The sequence below is a fragment of the Dendropsophus ebraccatus genome, chromosome 3 (assembly GCF_027789765.1).
Source record: "Dendropsophus ebraccatus isolate aDenEbr1 chromosome 3, aDenEbr1.pat, whole genome shotgun sequence".
In the NCBI taxonomy this organism is placed as follows: Eukaryota; Metazoa; Chordata; class Amphibia; order Anura; family Hylidae; genus Dendropsophus; species Dendropsophus ebraccatus.
In genome coordinates this window covers 69,813,573-69,831,473 of record NC_091456.1, presented here as the reverse complement: position 1 = coordinate 69,831,473, position 17,901 = coordinate 69,813,573, and the positions used below count along the sequence as shown (strand labels likewise).

The window sequence follows — 17,901 nt, the reverse complement described above, 5'->3', positions numbered from 1 at the left end:
TGAGTTCAGGTTTAGACGGAATATAAAACAGAATTAGAGCTTGGAAAAAAAAAGCAGTGCCAAGGAAAGAGAAACATGAGGGAAATAAAAACTTTTACAACAAAACTGTCTGGATTTCACATAGCAACCAATTACAGCGCTCATTAACCCCTTTCCCGACTGCTAACAGGCCAAGCAGGATAAAGGGTGGAGGGAGGGGCCCACTCAATACACAGCGGGGGTCTGCAGCTATGTGCTATATGGTCCCACTGGTGTCAGTCATTTCCACTTAATGTGTCATCAGAAAATGGTTTATTGTTTAACTAATGTTTTTAGGTTAAACATATATTTTAAGAATTTTTGGTGACTTTTTCTAATTTTACAATTTACTTTCCATCTTATAAAATAATTCAGAAATTTTGCTGTTTTCATTCTCACCACTGGGGCTAAAACAAAGCTGAGACTTCCTGTTCTGTCTGTGGTGAAAAGATGAGACTGCTGCAAAGTGTAAACTATGTTATTGATCCCACACAACGAACTTCGCAAAAAAAAAAAAAAAATACAATCATGAGTTTCAATAATGTAAATCAAAGTGCTAAAGCTGTGTTCATAGGTACCTAGGAATGCATGTGGCCCAAACCACAGCCCTAAAGTGCATCACAGGGAGCCGAAACACATGTGCATAGGTTTACAAACTGGCGGCAGTGTGCCCATAGGAAAACCTCTCATCTTAAAGGGGTTATCCAGTGTGGGGGAGGAGGTGGCTGAAATAAAAGATGTCCACTCACCTCCCCGGTTCCAGCGGTGGGTCACTCATCGCGGCGCTCCGGTCCCCGGCCGCTTCCTGGTGTCTGACGCCGCCCGAGACGCTACGTCTCAGGGCCACTCAGTGAAGGAGGCGGGATCCGTTTGCAGCAGTCCGGGGACCGGAGCGCCGCAGTGAGTGACCCGCCGCTGGAAACGGGGAGGTGAGTGGACGACTTTTATTTCAGCCACCTCTTCCCCGGTCCCCCCCAGAAAGTGCCCCCACACTGGATAACCCCTTTAATTAGGTCATAAAGTTCACTCTAATGAACCATTACTTATACTACAAGCTGAAGTCTTTCATGTAGAATATATTGCAGTGTACAACAAGCATGAACAACATGTTATAAAAATATAAAGAGAACAAAGTGGGGATGCTGAAATCTGAAAACTCAAACTTTTTAAAATCAATGATCAATCCTAGGGCATCAATATTAGATCAGCAGGGGTCTGAATCCTGACACTCCTTTTGATCATTTGTATAAGGGGCCACGGCACTTGGGCAAGCGCCACAGCATCTTCTTATCTAAGTGAACGAGACAATACAGCAACTTCTTGCACTGCCGCTACTAAAGAAACGGTGAGTGCAGGAGGAAAACACATGCAAACACTCGATTAGCTACAGCACTCGCTAGCTTGGACTTACCATTTGGCTGCAAATCTGCACAAGTTCTCCTGATAGCCAAACAGGTCTAATTCATCCAAACCTGCCACCACCAGCAGATCCAGCCCATGTTCATAGGTGTATATGGAGGCCTCCTGATTTTCTACACAGATGATGGATTTCTTTAATGCTAATACTAGGTTTAAACGCAAACACTATGTTTGATATTATTTTGGCATAGGTATTTTTTTTTTTATGTACAGTAGGTTTACATGCTCACACACTGTGGATTCTGTCCAGGGTTTTCACGTATTCCATGCCTAATTCTGGACAGAATTTAAAGCAATTTTACTGGCAAGCCGCATGAGTTTGTTGTTTTTCTTTGTTTTTTAAATTCCCAAATTAAAGGGTATTGCAGCCTAGCCCTGTTTTTTCACGACAGAACCCTTCCACTGATTATTATTTTTATACTTATAAGGGATATTATGCACATCTGTATCAGAGCATTAGTGTGTGTGCGTCTAAATAATATATATTTTTTTTTGGATTTGTGAAAATAACCACCAAGCTACACTTGTCATTAGCAGTTGAATAGCTTTATACTCACGCCTACTTTGATGCCATCATATGATCATCACCAGGCGTAAAAAAAGATAAAGAATTCAATGTCTGGTGGCAGGATACCAAACCAATTACCCATACATAGTTGTCTGCTAGACCCAGCAATCTAATCAATTTGAGCCTAAGGAAATTGACATAGACTAGAACGATCAAATGTGTTAAAAATAAAACAGGAAAGTAGCTGAACTCTCTGTGAATACACAATGTATGAGAATGTCGTACTGGGACACACATCCACCCTGATGAACTTGCATGTATATAGGAAACTATGTATATTTTTTTTTTTTTTTTGTGGGGGGGGGGGGGGGGGGGTAAAATGCTATTGGCAGATGAAAGGCTATGTTTATCGGGAGCAGAAGGTTTCAGCAGTCTTCTGTTCTTTAGATATTCCCTTTAAAGGAGAAGTCCAGTAAAAAAATTGTATTAAAGTATTGTATTGCCCCAAACAAGTTATACAAATCCCCAATATACACTTATTTCAGAAAATGCTTATAAAGTGCTTTTTTTCCCTGCACTTACTACTATATCAAGGCTTTACTACCTGGATAAAATGGTGATGTCACGACCCGACTCCCAGAGCTGTGCGGGCTGTGGCTGCTGGAAAAGATGATGGCAGGGGGATGCTCAGTGTCTCTCCAGTGCCCTGTGTCCCTCGGTGTGCCCTTCCATCATCCTCTCCAGCAGCCACAGCCTGCACAGCTCTGGGAGTCGGGTCGTGACATCACCATGTTATCCAGGAAGTGAAGCCTTGATGCAGTAATAAGTGCTGGGAAAAGGGCGCTTTATAGACATTTCCCGTAATAAGTGTATATTGGAGATTTGTATAACTTTTAGGGGGCAATACAATACTTTAATAAAAATTTGCGCCCAACTTCTCCTTTAAGTGGATGTTGTTCAGGTGGCATTTCATGTTTGCAGAGTCCTGGATAAATATAGCCTGAGGGTTAGCCATCAATGGTAAAAAGTGGTAATATCATTTTAAAGACAGTGATGACACACTACATAGTATATGGCCTATGCTTACTTAATTGACATCCATAAGACAAGGATTTAGAAAGGCCTGTAATGTTGTATAGTTTAGGAGGCTTTGGGTTCTTTTACAAGGCCCGACATGGGACCACATACAGACGAAAAAGAGCGCCAATCAGTGCTCACTTGCAGTGCCTTTCCACAGCACAATTAAATTGATTGATAGATAATGATAAATTTTGCCACCCCACAAAAGATCCAGTTGACGAGTACGCGTTTACCCACATGACGGCAGATCACCGACACTTTTACATGGGCTGATTATTATAATCAGCATTTCTAACAGCGCATATAGCAATCAAAGTAACTATTTTAACTCATGCACTGGTGGTGCCAACCGAGGTCCAGACACGATTACCACTTATTTCATTCCCCACAGCACCAGGGGGACTGACAAAACAGCATCACTGTGATCTCTGATGCCAGCCACACAGATCGGGGGTATGAGTTGCAGACAGAAGCTGGCACCTGCTGGGTATGGAGCAGGCTTAGCACCTCCTCAACTGACATATTACATACCAATGTATCAAATGGGTTAAACAACAGAGCTTTCAATATTTTTTCAGGTTTGTTTTTTGCAGTTTGTCATATGTATTGATATTCAATGTCTTGTTTTAGGGCGGTTCACTAAGTGATTTTGGATTAAGAAATCATTGCAAGAAAACTACGGTCCTACCAAGTATAGCTAAGTGGATTGGGGAGATCAGAGACATAGGCAGAATGGAGGAAGTCATTGCTGAGGCGCACCAATGCTCAAATCTCAGCCCCACACCCCACCCCCAGCGCTGACATTATCACTCGAGGCTAAATGACTTCTGACGGGGGTCCCGCAGCTGCTCCAGCCGCTCACTGCAGGCATAGGGAGAGGTAAGTGCGTACTTGAAATCAATTTCCACCCTTCGTTTTGTCGCAAGAAGTCTGGCGTTTTCTATTTTTTGTACTATTACATTCAAAATTCTTGACATTTCTCGTTTTGGAATACTTGTGATGGTATTGCTGCAGACTTGTTTGTGCACTTTGACTTGACTTTGTACTTTGTTGATGTCAATAAAAACTGATTACTGATTACTTAAGAAGTCGTTGCAGTTTTTTTAAGCCAAAGCTAGAAGCGGGTCCAGCAGTTAAGAGAAATCTGCAGTAAGGGCCCAATAACAGGGGGCGATTATCGTGCGGAAAATCGCTATATCGTTCAAATTTAAACAATAATCATTCCGTGTAACTGCAGGCAACGATCAAAAAATGACTTGTGTGTCGTCAATCGTTGATTTACATATGACCCTAAAATTATTGTTAAGCTTTCGCTGTAATTTTACAGTCCTTCGCTGTTATTCTGCATTTGTTCATTAATCGTTCCTTTTTTTGCTGGGATCAGATGGAGTAAACGATTGTAGTAACCAGGGCTGTGGAGTCGGTAAGCCGCAGCTCCAACTCCTGAATTTTATCAGGACCGACTCCCGACTCCTTCATAAATGGCCAGTCAGATACCAGGGGAGTTATTTATCACACTGGCTCAGCAGCTTCTCCCTAATGTCCTACATGATCCTAGGGCAACTTCTGAGTGAATAAAGGAATACTGTATATAAAGCAGATTCTTCTGTGTGTGCAGTGGATGCAGCCAGTCTCCAGCCTTCATGTCCTGAACTACTCACAACTAGACTAGATGGAGCAGGTGATCTTTTCCTGCTGACAGTCTTCTATGTTTCTAACTAAATATTCACCATACTTAAAGAAACACTGCTAACAATGCCAGATACCTGTAATATAGAGGTCAGCCATAGTGATATAGAGGGGGTCACACATAGTGATATAGAGGTCACACAGTGATATAGAAGGTCACTGTGGGGGCACGCAATAGCGCACACACACACACACACAGCCTGCTGCAGCCATAGCACGCACACACACACACAGCCTGCTGCAGCCATAGCACGCACACACACACACAGCTGCAGCCATAGAACACTGAAGAAAAACACACATTCTCCCAGAGAAAACACCACACTGAGGACAGAGGTTACTGCTACACTACTTATGTCTCCTTCTCCTCTATATTACACAGGATACCTTAATATTACACTGCTGCTCATATACAGTCATCCAGCATCCAGGAAGAGAACAGCACAGATCTCCCCCCACACAATGGACTCTTCCAGCTCAGAAACAAACTGCCAAATAGTGACCGACAACTTTTCCATGACCACCCTTATGTAATAGGGACAGTGTCCTATTAGAATGTTGCTCACATTATATATTTATGAGCAAAACTTGTAAAATTCATATCAAAATTCAATTCTACATTTTTTAAAGATTTTTTTTTAAAGCTGGAGTCGGAGTCGGTACATTTTTTTCCGACTCCGGACAAAACTAGCTCCGACTCAGACTCCACAGCCCTGGTAGTAACGACCGCTGTAACAATCATAACTAACGACTATTGTTCTGTGTAATATGGTGAATGATTTCAGGTTAATGATAAACAACCTCATTTGCGATCGTTTCTCTTAAAAGGCTAATTGTTAAAAATTGTTTTGTCTAATAGAACCCTAAAACCCCATTACACTGGGTTATTCAGAGGAGCAAGCGAGTGCCAACCTGTCAGGTCTGCGCACATTTGCTCCTCTTTCCCTGCTCACTGCCAGTGCTATAACAAGCGGTGGGGGCCTCAGGGAGCTGCCCAGGCAATCATTAAATAATCCAGGCAGCCCATAAAAAATAGCGGAGGTCTGCTGCTGTCACTCCCATTATAAAAAGAGTCGGCAGCAGATTGTTGCCAGGCTGATCTTTGTGTTTCAGCCTGTTGAAGGACAACGATCAGCCGACATAGTGCATGTCAACCGATCATTGTCTTCTATTACACGAATCGATTATCAGCCAAATATGGACGATAATAACTTTGTGTAATAGGGCCTTTAGTCCTTCCTTTACACTTCCCATTGCTGGGTCCACTTCTAACTTCAATGCAATGCAGCCCTTGTTAAACAATAATCGGGCTGTGGAATAGGCCCAGTAAACGAGCGCTGATCTAGCAGATTTGCTGTTTACTTGCCTGCAGTAGCCCACTTACTTCCATCTCAGGCAGGCAGCAGATCAGAAGGGCTGCTGAAGCCAGGGCCCTCTGGAAATGCCCAGGTTGCTAGCCCTGTCCGCAGTGATATGTTCTCAGGAGGCAAGGGGCGGGACAATTAGATGCCAGGCAGGACAAAGAGGTGCCCAGTATACAGGAGGCGAGGAATGGGCAGGCCTGAGCCTCCACCTAGCTCCAGCAGCAGCCTACATCCATGGATACAGGCAGCTGCACTAAACAAGCTTCTAACACAGTAAGGTGGCAAGTCTCTGTCGCCAGTCGCAACTGCTGTGACCGCTGTAACTGTGCCACTGCTTTTAACTTTTTGTGTCACCCATACCACTTTTTTTTTTTTAAAAAGGCAGGGCTTAGCATAAAGGTGTGTGGCGTCTCTTGCACACTAGATACAACAAATGCCAGAGAACCGGCATAAGTTGTAATTAAAACATATGCCAGCAGCTAGGTGGCAGAGATTTCACCGAGGTGCTAGGGAAGCTCGGATGCATGGAATGTATTAGAAGGCCTGAGACACAGATAAGCCGAAACGCTCATCTTTAATAAATCTGAACCAATAAGAAAATTACTATATTTTTCGCTTTATATGGGAGGGGGGGGACCTCAGTGCGTATTATAAAACAAATGTATCAGGGTGATCAAGTTGTTCTGGGAGCAGTGGTGCCAGGGAGTTAACCCTCAATGAGCTGTAGCCTTTTACACTGGTACCACTGCTCCCAGAACAACCTGATACATTTTGCCAACTACACAGCTGTATATGTACAGTAGTTTACGTAAGTGGGACTTGAACTGCAGTTAAATATTACCACCGCTACACAACGAATGGAGACAAACTGCCTTCTCTGTGTAGTGCGGCACCAAACAGCTTTTTCCTATTTTCCCACCTCTAAAACCTAGGTGTGTCTTATAAAGTGAAAAATACAGTAACAGTTGCACATGCTTTGCACCATACAAGTATTTTGGACACTTTTCCCGTGGTTTTGGCAATATGTTTTTAAAAGTTTAATACCAAATTTGTGCCAGAACACTAGCATGAGATTATGCCACAAACTAAGGGCCCTTTTACACGGAAAGATTATCGGACAGATTATCTGCCAAAGATTTGAAGCCAAAGCCAGGACTGGATTTGAAAAAAGGAGAAATCTCAGGCTTTCATGTATGACCTGTTCTCTGTTTATAGTCTGTTCCTGGTTTTGGCTTCAAATCTTTGGCAGATAATCTTTCTGTGTAAAAGGGCCCTAAAGTGTCATAGAGACATTTCAAAAGTTTTGATCAGCCCAGGTCTGAGCATTCACACCGATCAGGAGAATGAGCGGGAGAAGACTGTGCCGCAGCACCTCCTCTCCCCGCTCACACGGAGTAAAACTGGCAGAATTCTGTGTCATAAAGACAGTCTATGGGAGGCTCGCACAAACCTCCAATAGACTGTCATTATGACACAGAGACTGGCGGAATTCCACCAGTTTTACTCCGTGTGAACAGAGCCTAAGAAGAAAAAGAAAAAAAAAAGTCGAGCTCCATTATACGCAGAACTCTTTTTGTTTTCTAACACAGAGCAGGGAGAGGATGTGAGGATGTGTGCAGTATTCTCCCACTCATTCTCCTGATCAGTACCGGTGTGAACACTTGTGGGAATGTCAAATTTTTATGAAAGGACAGGTACACTTTAAAGGGGTAGTGCGGCGGTAAAGAATTATTCACAGAATAACACACATTACAAAGTTATACAACTTTGTAATGTATGTTATGTCTGTGAATGACCCCCTTCCCTGTGTCCCACCACCCCCGCACGTGTACCCGGAAGTGTGGTGCGCTATACATACCTGATCCGTGTCGCGCCCGTCCGCCATCTTGTGCCAAACGTCATCTTCGGCCGGACGAGTCGCTGACGCCCGTCCCCCCTCTGACGTGTCATAACTGTGCTCAGCCGCAATTGGCTAAGCACAGTTATGCTCAGCCAATCGCGGCTGAGCATCGGATGACGCTGCAGAAGGCGGCCAGCATTCGGGACAGTCGGAGCTGTTCACCGTCCGTCCGAAAAAGACGTCACTGACTGAAGATCGGAGACGGGGGTCGGCACGTGACAGGTGAGTATAGCGCACCACACTTCCGGGTACACGGGTGGGGGGGGGGGTGGTACACGGGGAAGGGGGCCATTCACAGACATAACATACATTACAAAGTTGTATAACTTTGTAATGTGTGTTAGTCTGTGTGTGTTAGTCTGTGAATAATTCTTTACCGCCGCACTACCCCTTTAAGTCAACTAATGGATGGTATAAACGTAATCTAGCCAGTCCATTATAATACGGTCACCAAATATAAGCCCATAAAACTGCAGACAGTTCCAGAGGAAAGTGAGAAGAACTGAGACATATACCTACAGCTCCATCAAACAGGCTGCATGATATCCTGAGACATGGTGGGCACTGCTATCACTGAGGGTTCCCCTCCTCTACTGTCAGCCATTACACTAGAGCTCTGCTGGCATCAGTCATGCTAAATCCACTGACACGTGATCCTGGCATCCACAGCAGAGCACTAGAGGTGATGTACCAGCACGGAGTCGGGGGGGGAGTCTGAAGGGGTTACTATATACACCCAGACGTGTCCATGGTAGAAGAGCAGCCGCCCCTGCTGCAGAGCTGGAAGCTCATCCCCCCACCGTCCGCAGCTGACTACCTGCACAGGCTCTTGATCTCCGCTGCGACGTCCGCCGTGCAGCCCAGCTCCGCCGCCAGCTCGTCATCGTCCACATCCACGCAGGACTCCTCCGCCAGACTCAGATCGCAGCTGCTCAGGTTCTGTCTCCACAGGTGTCCAAAGGAGGCCACGTGTATCTTTTTAGTGTTCACGTGTGTCACCTCATAGACAGGAATGTTTTCATCCATTTCCCCCGCCATTGTACCAGGAAGCTCCGTTAGTCGCAAGGCATTCCGGGGATTGTAGTCCCTGGCGCCTATCCGACGTCAGTCCTGAATGCGCTTCTAAACTACAGGACCCAGCAACCTTTGCGGCTAATAACAACAATAAAAGGGAACGCTGTCATTTTATACCGCGTAACGTCAGTAGTGTACAGGGGGAAAGCAAGTGGCATAACACAGGGCACTACCAGTAGCGGTCTTGGGCAACAAGCATCCCACGCAATTGCGTGGCGGGCCCCACACTTCCAGGGGGGCCCGCTCTGGTGCCCAAGACCGCTGCCCCGATCCTAACTGTAACTATGTGTTATACACTTATGGAAGAGCAAAGGGGGTCTATATAAATGGGGGAGCATTCAGGGGGGGCTGTATGATGGAAGGAGCAGACGGGGTCTATATAAAGGGGGGGAGCACACAGGGGGTCTATATAAACGGGGGAACCACAGGGGGGGCTATAGACTACTGGGGGAGCGCACATGGGAGCTATATACAAGTGGGGGAGCACACAGGGGGGGCTATATACTACTGGGGGCAGCACACAAGGAGTATATAATACTGGGGGATGCACACAAGCGGTACATACTACTGGCGGCAGCGCACAAGGGGTATATACTACTAAGGGCAGCACACAGCGGTCTATATTATATTGGGACTGCACAGAGGGGCCTATATACCTTACTACTATACTGGGACACAGAACATACCTAATTATTAGGGGGGGGGGGCACAGGGACACCTTAAATCTGTGGGGGTAACTACTATAGAGGGGTACAGGGCACCTAACTACTGTAGGTGTTGGAACCTAAAATATTTCTCTGACAGATTCTGGAGAGAGAATTCACAGCCGGGAGAAGACTTCAAGATGGTCCAGGCTGGATGTAGAGAGAAAAAAAGAGAGAGAGAAGACACCCCCTGTGAGTGACTGGATCTATCTGCACTCTGTTACTTGGTGATATCTTTTTGTTTTGTTCAGAGCAGTTTTGCAAGGCAATATGTAATTGCTGTATGGTGGTAGGAGGGTTATAAGAGGACTACTGGGGGGGGGGGCATGACTTTGCTTGGGGCCCCAGAAATGCCAAGACCGCCCCTGGGCACTACCATATATAGGCCGTCACCGTCTGAAAGCCCAGACAGCCGTCATACAGGTCACTCACTGCTTAGTGTCTTTGTGAGGAGGCGGCCCCATAGGCTTACAGTATGCAGCTGCCTCAGTCATGTGACACAGAGCCAGGAGAAAAGGGGCCCAGCGCTTTTCCTAATCAGTCCTAGTCTTTTTTTTTTTTTTTTTTTTTAAACAATATTTTATTAGTGGCTTATGTACTATTTGAACATACATATTCAAAATTCATTACATATTCAAAAAGAAAGTCACTCACAGGCAACAAAGGATTGTATGTTTACAATATCATACAGATACAATGAGCCTTTGTAATAACCTTAACCCTTTAAGGACCGTGCTAACTTTCTTTTTTGCGTTTTCGTTTTTTCCTCCATGTGCTTAAAAGGCCATAGCACTTGCATTTTACACCTACAGACCCACATGAGCCCTTATTTTTTGCGTCACTAATTGTACTTCGCAATGACAGGCTGAATTTTTCCATAAAATATGCTGCGAAACCAGAAAAAAATTACCAGAAAAAAACGCAATTATTTTTCTTTGGGGGGGGGCTTCATTTTTACGCCGTGTCTCCTATGGAACAACTTAGTTGTTACATATGTTCCTCAAGTCATTACGATTAAAACGATATATAACATGTATAACTTTTATTGTATCGGATGGCCTGTAAAAAATTAAAACCATTGTTAAAGGGGTTGTCCGGCGATAAAAAATTATTCACAGAATAACACACATTACAAAGTTATACAACTTTGTAATGTATGTTATGTCTGTGAATGGCCCCCTTCCCCGTGTTTCCCCCCACCTACGCTAGACCCGGAAGTGTGGTGCATTATACTCACCGCATCTCGTGTCGTCCACGGTCTCCGATCGTCAGCAGTGACGTCTTCTTCGGGAGATTGGCGGATCTTCCCGAGTGCCGGCCACCCTCTGCAGCGTCATCCGAAGCTCAGCCGCGATTGGCTGAGCATAACTGTGCTCAGCCAATCGCGGCTGAGCAGCTGATGACGCGGCCACGGATGCTTCGGATGACGCTGCAGAGGGCGGCCGGCACTCGGGAAGATCCGCCGGCCTCCCGAAGAAGACGTCACTGCTGACGATCGGAGACCGTGGTCGGCACGTGACAGGTAATGTATAGCGCACCACACTTCCGGGTACACGGGTGGGGGTGGTGGGACACGGGGAAGGGGGCCATTCACAGACATAACATACATTACAAAGTTGTATAACTTTGTAATGTGTGTTATTCTGTGAATAATTTTTTTATCGCCGGACAACCCCTTTAACAAATATACGTTCCTTAAAATCGCTCTATTCCCAGGCTTATAACGCTTTTATCCTTTGGTCTATGGGGCTGTGTCAGGTGTCATTTTTTGCGCCATGATGTGTTCTTTCTATCAGTACCTTCATTGCGCATATGCGACTTTTTGAATCGCTTTATATTACATTTTTTCTGTATTTGATGCGACCAAAAATGCGCAATTTTGCACTTTGGGATTTTTTTGCGCTTACACCGTTTACCGTGCGAGATCAGGAATGTGCGAGATCCCCCACTGGACACCAGGGAGAGGGGGCACAGCTGCTATTCAAATGCAGCTGTCAGCTTTGACAGTGGCATTTGAATAGTTAATTAGCCGGCCGCGGCGATCGGCCGCGCCGGCTAATACACGCTGTCCCTGGCTGCACTTAGCAAACGGGGACCGCGCGCTGCAGAGAGGGCTCACGCCGGGAGCCCTCTCGGTTTACTCTTAACGGCCGCATGACGGGTATACCCGTCATGCGTCGTTAAGAGGTTAAAAGATATATTATCATATACAATACAACGTAGTCTTACCAAAAACATAAGTAGAAAAACAGTAATTTATAATATCACCTTAAAACATGGTATAGATGTCAGATATTCAAATATGCTACCAATAGAATGGAGAGAATTGTCTTTAACAGAGAAAGGGAAAAGCTTAAAATATTTGGAGTGCTCCCAGAGTTCCCTTTTGGGCGGCCATGCAATACCAATCAGTGTCCTTAAATTGATTAATGACAGAGTCTCTCTCTTCTATAGTAAAATCATGAATTAGAAATTGTGTCCATTTGGACATAAATGTTTTTGTTGATTTTTCTTTGGTGCGCAGTACATCCAAAAGTTCCCAATGAAAGATCTCCTTCAGAGCGGAGATTACCTCAGAAATGTCTGGTAGAGTATCCAGTATCCAGTGTCTTAATAAACATTTCAGGGAAACTAATAGAGTTAAATGAATTCCTTTAGAAGTAAGTAATTTAGGAGAGGGAGTAGTAGAGTCTATGTCAATAAAATGAAAAAGATAACTAAGAGGGAGAAGTGGTATGGCATGGCCCCAAGTGGACAAAAGATAGAGCCGCACAAAATTTTTGCACTCGCGTGCAGGCCCAGGCACAATGAAACAAGTCTGCTTTAGGAAGTGAACATTTCGGGCAACTGTTTATGTGAGAAGTGTGGGAGTTGGAAAAAGGAATATTAAAGGCATATATAGCCTTGTGTATAAAGCGGAAATGTATTTCACGTAGAACCACATTGGGAGTGGCAGAATGCACTAGTTGAGATCCTCTCAATATTTGTTGGGTCAGATCCTCTGAAAAAGTCATGGAGGACCATTTTTTGAAAAAAAAATTGTCTAGATAAATTCTTTTGAGAGCGTGAGCTAAGTTCTCCATATGTATGTGATAAAGAATTATGTACCGGTGGCGTTGGGAATAGATTATCAAATTCTATATCACTTTCTGATTCTGCTATGTCCCGCACTCTGGAAGTAAGAAATTCAATTATAGAATCGTATTGAGGTAAATTAAATGAAGACAATTTAAATCGTGGTCTGACGATATCCCATGATAAGAAAGTGTTGGAATTAGTATCCAGCAGATCCCCAACAGAAGAAACATGTGCACTCTGCCACTCTGAGTAATCTAATTTGTCTGAGTCAGGTGGGTAAAGTGGTGAATGCCACAGAGGAAATCTTTTCGATAGGCAAAAGGGTAAACCATATAATTTTCGTATCGCCTTCCATGTGGGAATGGTGTCTTTAAAGATAACACTTCTCTTAATTTCTGGGGGTAGTTCTGGTAATTTAGCATGTAGCAGGGTGGGTAAAGGCCAAGGTGCTGCTAAAGCTTTTTTTTATTAAAATATTGGAGAAATATGACGTGTCCATAATCCAATCTTTAGCATGGCGAAAGAGAGCGGCTAAATTATATAATCTAATATCTGGGCATTGAGCGCCACCTTTAGAAGTAGGGAGACAGAAAGTGGAATAGGCAATACGAGGTCTCTTTGATTGCCAAATAAATTTAGTGAAATAAGATTGGAGTAGGGAAACGTCAGAATGTTTGAGTAAAAGGGGTATTGTTTGCATTGGATATAACAGTTTTCCAAAACACATCATTTTGATTAAGTGGGTACGGCCTAGAATTGACAATGGTAGAGATTCCCATCTCTGGAGATCTTGTTTTATTCTCTTAATTATAGGGCGATAGTTCAGGGAATATAGTGAGGAGGGAGTTCTGCCAATCTGGATTCCAAGATAAGTAATAATCAGTCCTAGTCTTAACACTCTGACCTAATCTATAAAACTATGACATATTAAAATGTAGTGTGCCACTACCGTGCTATGCCACCTGTTGCAAGGTACTTATATAAGGTGTTTTATACTGTGGTATCTCGGTTCTCAAACTGTTTGGAACTCAAACTGTATTTTCAAGGAAAGATTGCTTTGGTTCTCAAACTCTTGCTCGGTTTTAAAACACTTTTAGGGCCCCCAGTCTTAAAATACTCGGTATCTGAACATTTCTGCGAGCGTGGATGGTGGGTTGTACCCTGTGAGTTTAGCACTGGTAAGGCTTCACATACAGTACTGTATAAGACTGCTGGACTGCATATACAGTATAGTAGTAGTACAGTCAGTGCACCACCATCTCCCATCCTCTACTGTATAAGATTCCTGGAGTGCATATACACTACAGTAGTAGTACAGTCAGTGCACCACCATCACCTATCCTGTACTTTATAAGACTGCTCAAATGCATATACAGTACAGTAGTAGTACAGTCAGTGCACCACCATCTCCCATCCTGAACAGTACTGTAAAAGAGTGCTGGAGTGCATATACAGTACAGTAGTAGTACAGAGTGCACCACCATCTCCCATCCTGTACTTTATAACAGTGATTTTCAACCTTTTTTGAGCCGCGGCACACCACCAACCAAAATGGCACAAAATGACACTAAAACAGTACATATTATACATGTAGTTAATAATATAGATTCTAAATGTATTTATACTCACTCAGTGTGAAACCTGGGCCTGTTTTCTTCTCCCCCCCCTGTGCTTCTCTCCACCATACTTCTCCCCCCTACTTCTCACCTGTGCTTCTCTCTACCATACTTCTCCCCCCTGCTTCTCTCCTGTGCTTCTCTCCCCCATGCTTCTCTCCACCATACTTCTCCCCCCTGCTTCTCTCCACCATACTTCTCCCCCCTGCTTCTCTCCAGTGCTTCTCTCCCCCATGCTTCTCTCCTGTGCTTCTCTCCACCATACTTTTCCCCCCTGCTTCTCTCCTGTGCTTCTCTCCACCATACTTCTCCCCCCTGCTTCTCTCCTGTGCTTCTCTCCACCATACTTCTCCCCCATGCTTCTCTCCACCAAACTTCTTTCCCCCCTGCTTCTCTCTGCTGTTTCTCTCCCCCATCCCCAGGTTTCTCTTCCCCCCCCCCCCCTTCCTCCTCACCTCCTCCGAGATGGTCGCCGCTGCTGTCAGCCTCACCTGTTGGCCGCCCGTAGGGCCCGGACGTGCTTCTCCAATCAGCGGAGACCGGGAGCGTGGTGCGCCACGCAACCGCCCACATTATAATCCGCCACTGATCGCTGCGCATTGCCGGGGAACAAAACACAGGGGCACCATAGTTTGAGGAACTTTCCCCGGGGCACACCCAACCATGTGTTGCGGCACACTAGTTGAAAATCACTGCTTTATAAGACTGCTGGAGTGCATATACAGTATAGTAGTAGTAGTAGTACAGTCAGTGCACCATCATCTCCCATCCTGTACTGTATAAGACTGCTGGAGTGCATATACAGTACAGTAGTAGTACAGACAGTGCACCACCATCTCCCATCCTGCACTGTATAAGACTGCTGGAGTGCGTATACAGTACAGTAGTACAGTTAATGCACCACCATATTCCATCCTGTACAGTACTGTATAAGACTGCTGGAATGCATATACAGTACAGTAGTAGTACAGGCAGTGCACCACCATCTCCCATCCTGTACAGTGCTGAATAAGACTGCTGGAGTGCATATACAGTCAGGGCCGTCTTACCCATTGGGCATGGTAGGCGGCTGCCCGGGGGCCCATGCGTCCTAGGGGGCCCCTGCCCTGTGTCATATTCCCTGGCCCTTTAACTGGGAGTGCTCCTGATCAGCGCTGGTAGATAGGGGCTGTGCACAGCTCGCTCTTGTGGCCGGAAGCTGCATTCTGCTTCCCGTCACTAGAGGTCTCTCTCACCCCCTGCATTCCCGTGCGGAGCAGGAGAGTGACGTCACCAGCAGAGCCCTGAGAGGAAGGAGAAGCTGGAGGCCTGAAGCACAAAGCCTGAGTGAGTATGTGCTGATACCAGAGGGGGGAGGCTAGCTGGCAGGGAAGGGGTTAATCATGGGAGTGCTCTCTGCAGGGATGCAGACAGGGCCGTGGGTGAACTGGTAAACAGGGAGGGGGAGGGATCGGGGGTGTAACTCCTCGGAGTGTGTATATATCTCCATTCAGTGTATACAGCAATGTATTATATACTTATCCTCCTCCTGAGTGTGTATATATCTCTCCATTCAGTGTATTATATACTTATCTTCCTCCTGTATGAGTGTGTATATAATCTCCATTCAGTGTATACAGCAGTGTATTATATACTTATCCTCCTCCTGAGTGTGTATATATATCTCCATTCAGTGTATACAGCAGTGTATTATATACTTATCCTCCTGAGTGTATATATCTCTCCATTCAGTGTATACAGCAGTGTATTATATACTTATCTTCCTCCTGAATGTGTATATATCGCTCCATTGTTGTCTTCCTGTATACTGTATAATACAATATAAAGGGAAACAACATGGCTTATATATAGAGAAGGGCAAAACAACATGTCTCATATATACAGAGGGGCAACAACATGACTATTATATATGAGAACCATGTTGTTTCCCTGTATACTGTATACAGGGAAACAACATGGTTCTCATATATAATAGTCATGTTGTTGCCCCTCTGTATATATAAGACATGTTGTTTTGCCCTTCTCTATATATAAGCCGTGTCGTTTCCCTGTATACTGTATAATACAGTATACACAGACTCTCTGTATTATACAGTATACAGGGAGAAAACATGGCGTATATGCAGAGGGACAGCAACATGTCTCATATATAGAGAGGGGCACCAATATATATCAATTAGGCTTTTACCCACCACCTGTATACCCCACATATACCTGTACCCCATATATATATATATATATATATATATATATTATAATATATGGTATGGTTGTACACATATATCACTATTATAGGCTATATAACCACCTACCTACTGCTCCACCTTTATACCTGTATCTATATGGTTGATAAATAGGTGGTAAGGTATATTGCCTATAATAGTGATATACTGTATGTGTGCAACATATATGACAATCACTATTATAGGCAATATACCTTACCAGATAAGGGGGTTTTGATGGCGGTGGCCGCTGGGGGGGGGGGGGGCAATTCGCACCTCTGCCCAGGGGCCCATAATGCTGTTAAGACGGCCCTGTATACAGTACAGTAGTAGTACAGGCAGGGCACCACCATCTCCCATCCTATACAGTACTGTATAAGATTGCTGGAGTGCATATAAACTACAGTAGTAGTACAGTCAGTGCACCACCATCTCCCATCCTATACTGTATAAGACTGTTGGAGTGCATATACAGTACAGTAGTAGTACAGTCACTGCACCACCATCTCCCATCCTGTACTGTATAAGACTGCTGGAGTGCATATACAGTACAGTAGTAGTACAGTCAGTGCACCACCATCTCCCATACTTTACAGCAGAGCCGGGTTTTGTTGGCCCTTGGGGGACAGAGCCTCAGTGGGCCCCTTTGTGGACCGATTCATGTGGAGACAGAAAAATAGTAAAAGATCTTAGGCACTTCAGCACCTTCCTCTATAAAAGCTCCCTACAGTTACAGGACCCTCTTGGTGCCCCCTAAAGTTATGTCCCTTCTTTATGCCTTATTCTGTAGATGGGATCCCATCTGTAGTGGTGCCCCCTCTCTTTACCCATAACTGTAGCTGTGCCCCCTCTTATAGTGCATATCAGTAGTTAGGCCTCCTTTGTGCCCCTCATCTGTAGGTGCCACTGCCTCTAGAGAAATTGTGCCATTGTCCCTATAAATCAGTGTTTCCCAACCAGTGGCTCGACAGCTGTTGCCAAACTCCAACTCCCGTCATGCAGTTTTGCAGCAACCGGAGAGTGAGTCACAAGTTGGATAACACTGCACTAAATAAACTTTCCCAAACAGTGGCTTTTTAGCTGTTGCCAAACTACAGCTCCCATTATGCCCAGCCAGCAATGCATGGTGGGAGTTGTAGTTTTTCAGCAACTGGAAAGTCACATGTTAGAGAACACTGCACTAATAAACTGTCCCACAAGTCACTGTTTCCTAACAAGTAACCTTCAGT

At 44.8% G+C, this 17,901-nt stretch overlaps 1 protein-coding gene across 2 annotated transcripts in view; it reads right to left on the bottom strand.

Moving 5' to 3' along the window:
- SNAPC3 (small nuclear RNA activating complex polypeptide 3) overlaps positions 1–9,042 on the bottom strand; it is a 34,923-nt gene extending 25,881 nt beyond the window's left edge. The window contains exon 1 of one of the 2 annotated variants that reach the window (XM_069964287.1): positions 8,796–9,042. In XM_069964287.1, the coding sequence (XP_069820388.1) occupies positions 8,796–9,016 (221 nt within the window). In that variant the 5' untranslated portion in view covers positions 9,017–9,042. Of the gene's footprint in view, positions 1–8,497; positions 8,724–8,795 lie in introns of those variants that run through there. The other variant, XM_069964288.1, reaches the window with a different exon arrangement.
- Positions 9,043–17,901: the final 8,859 nt, after the last annotated feature.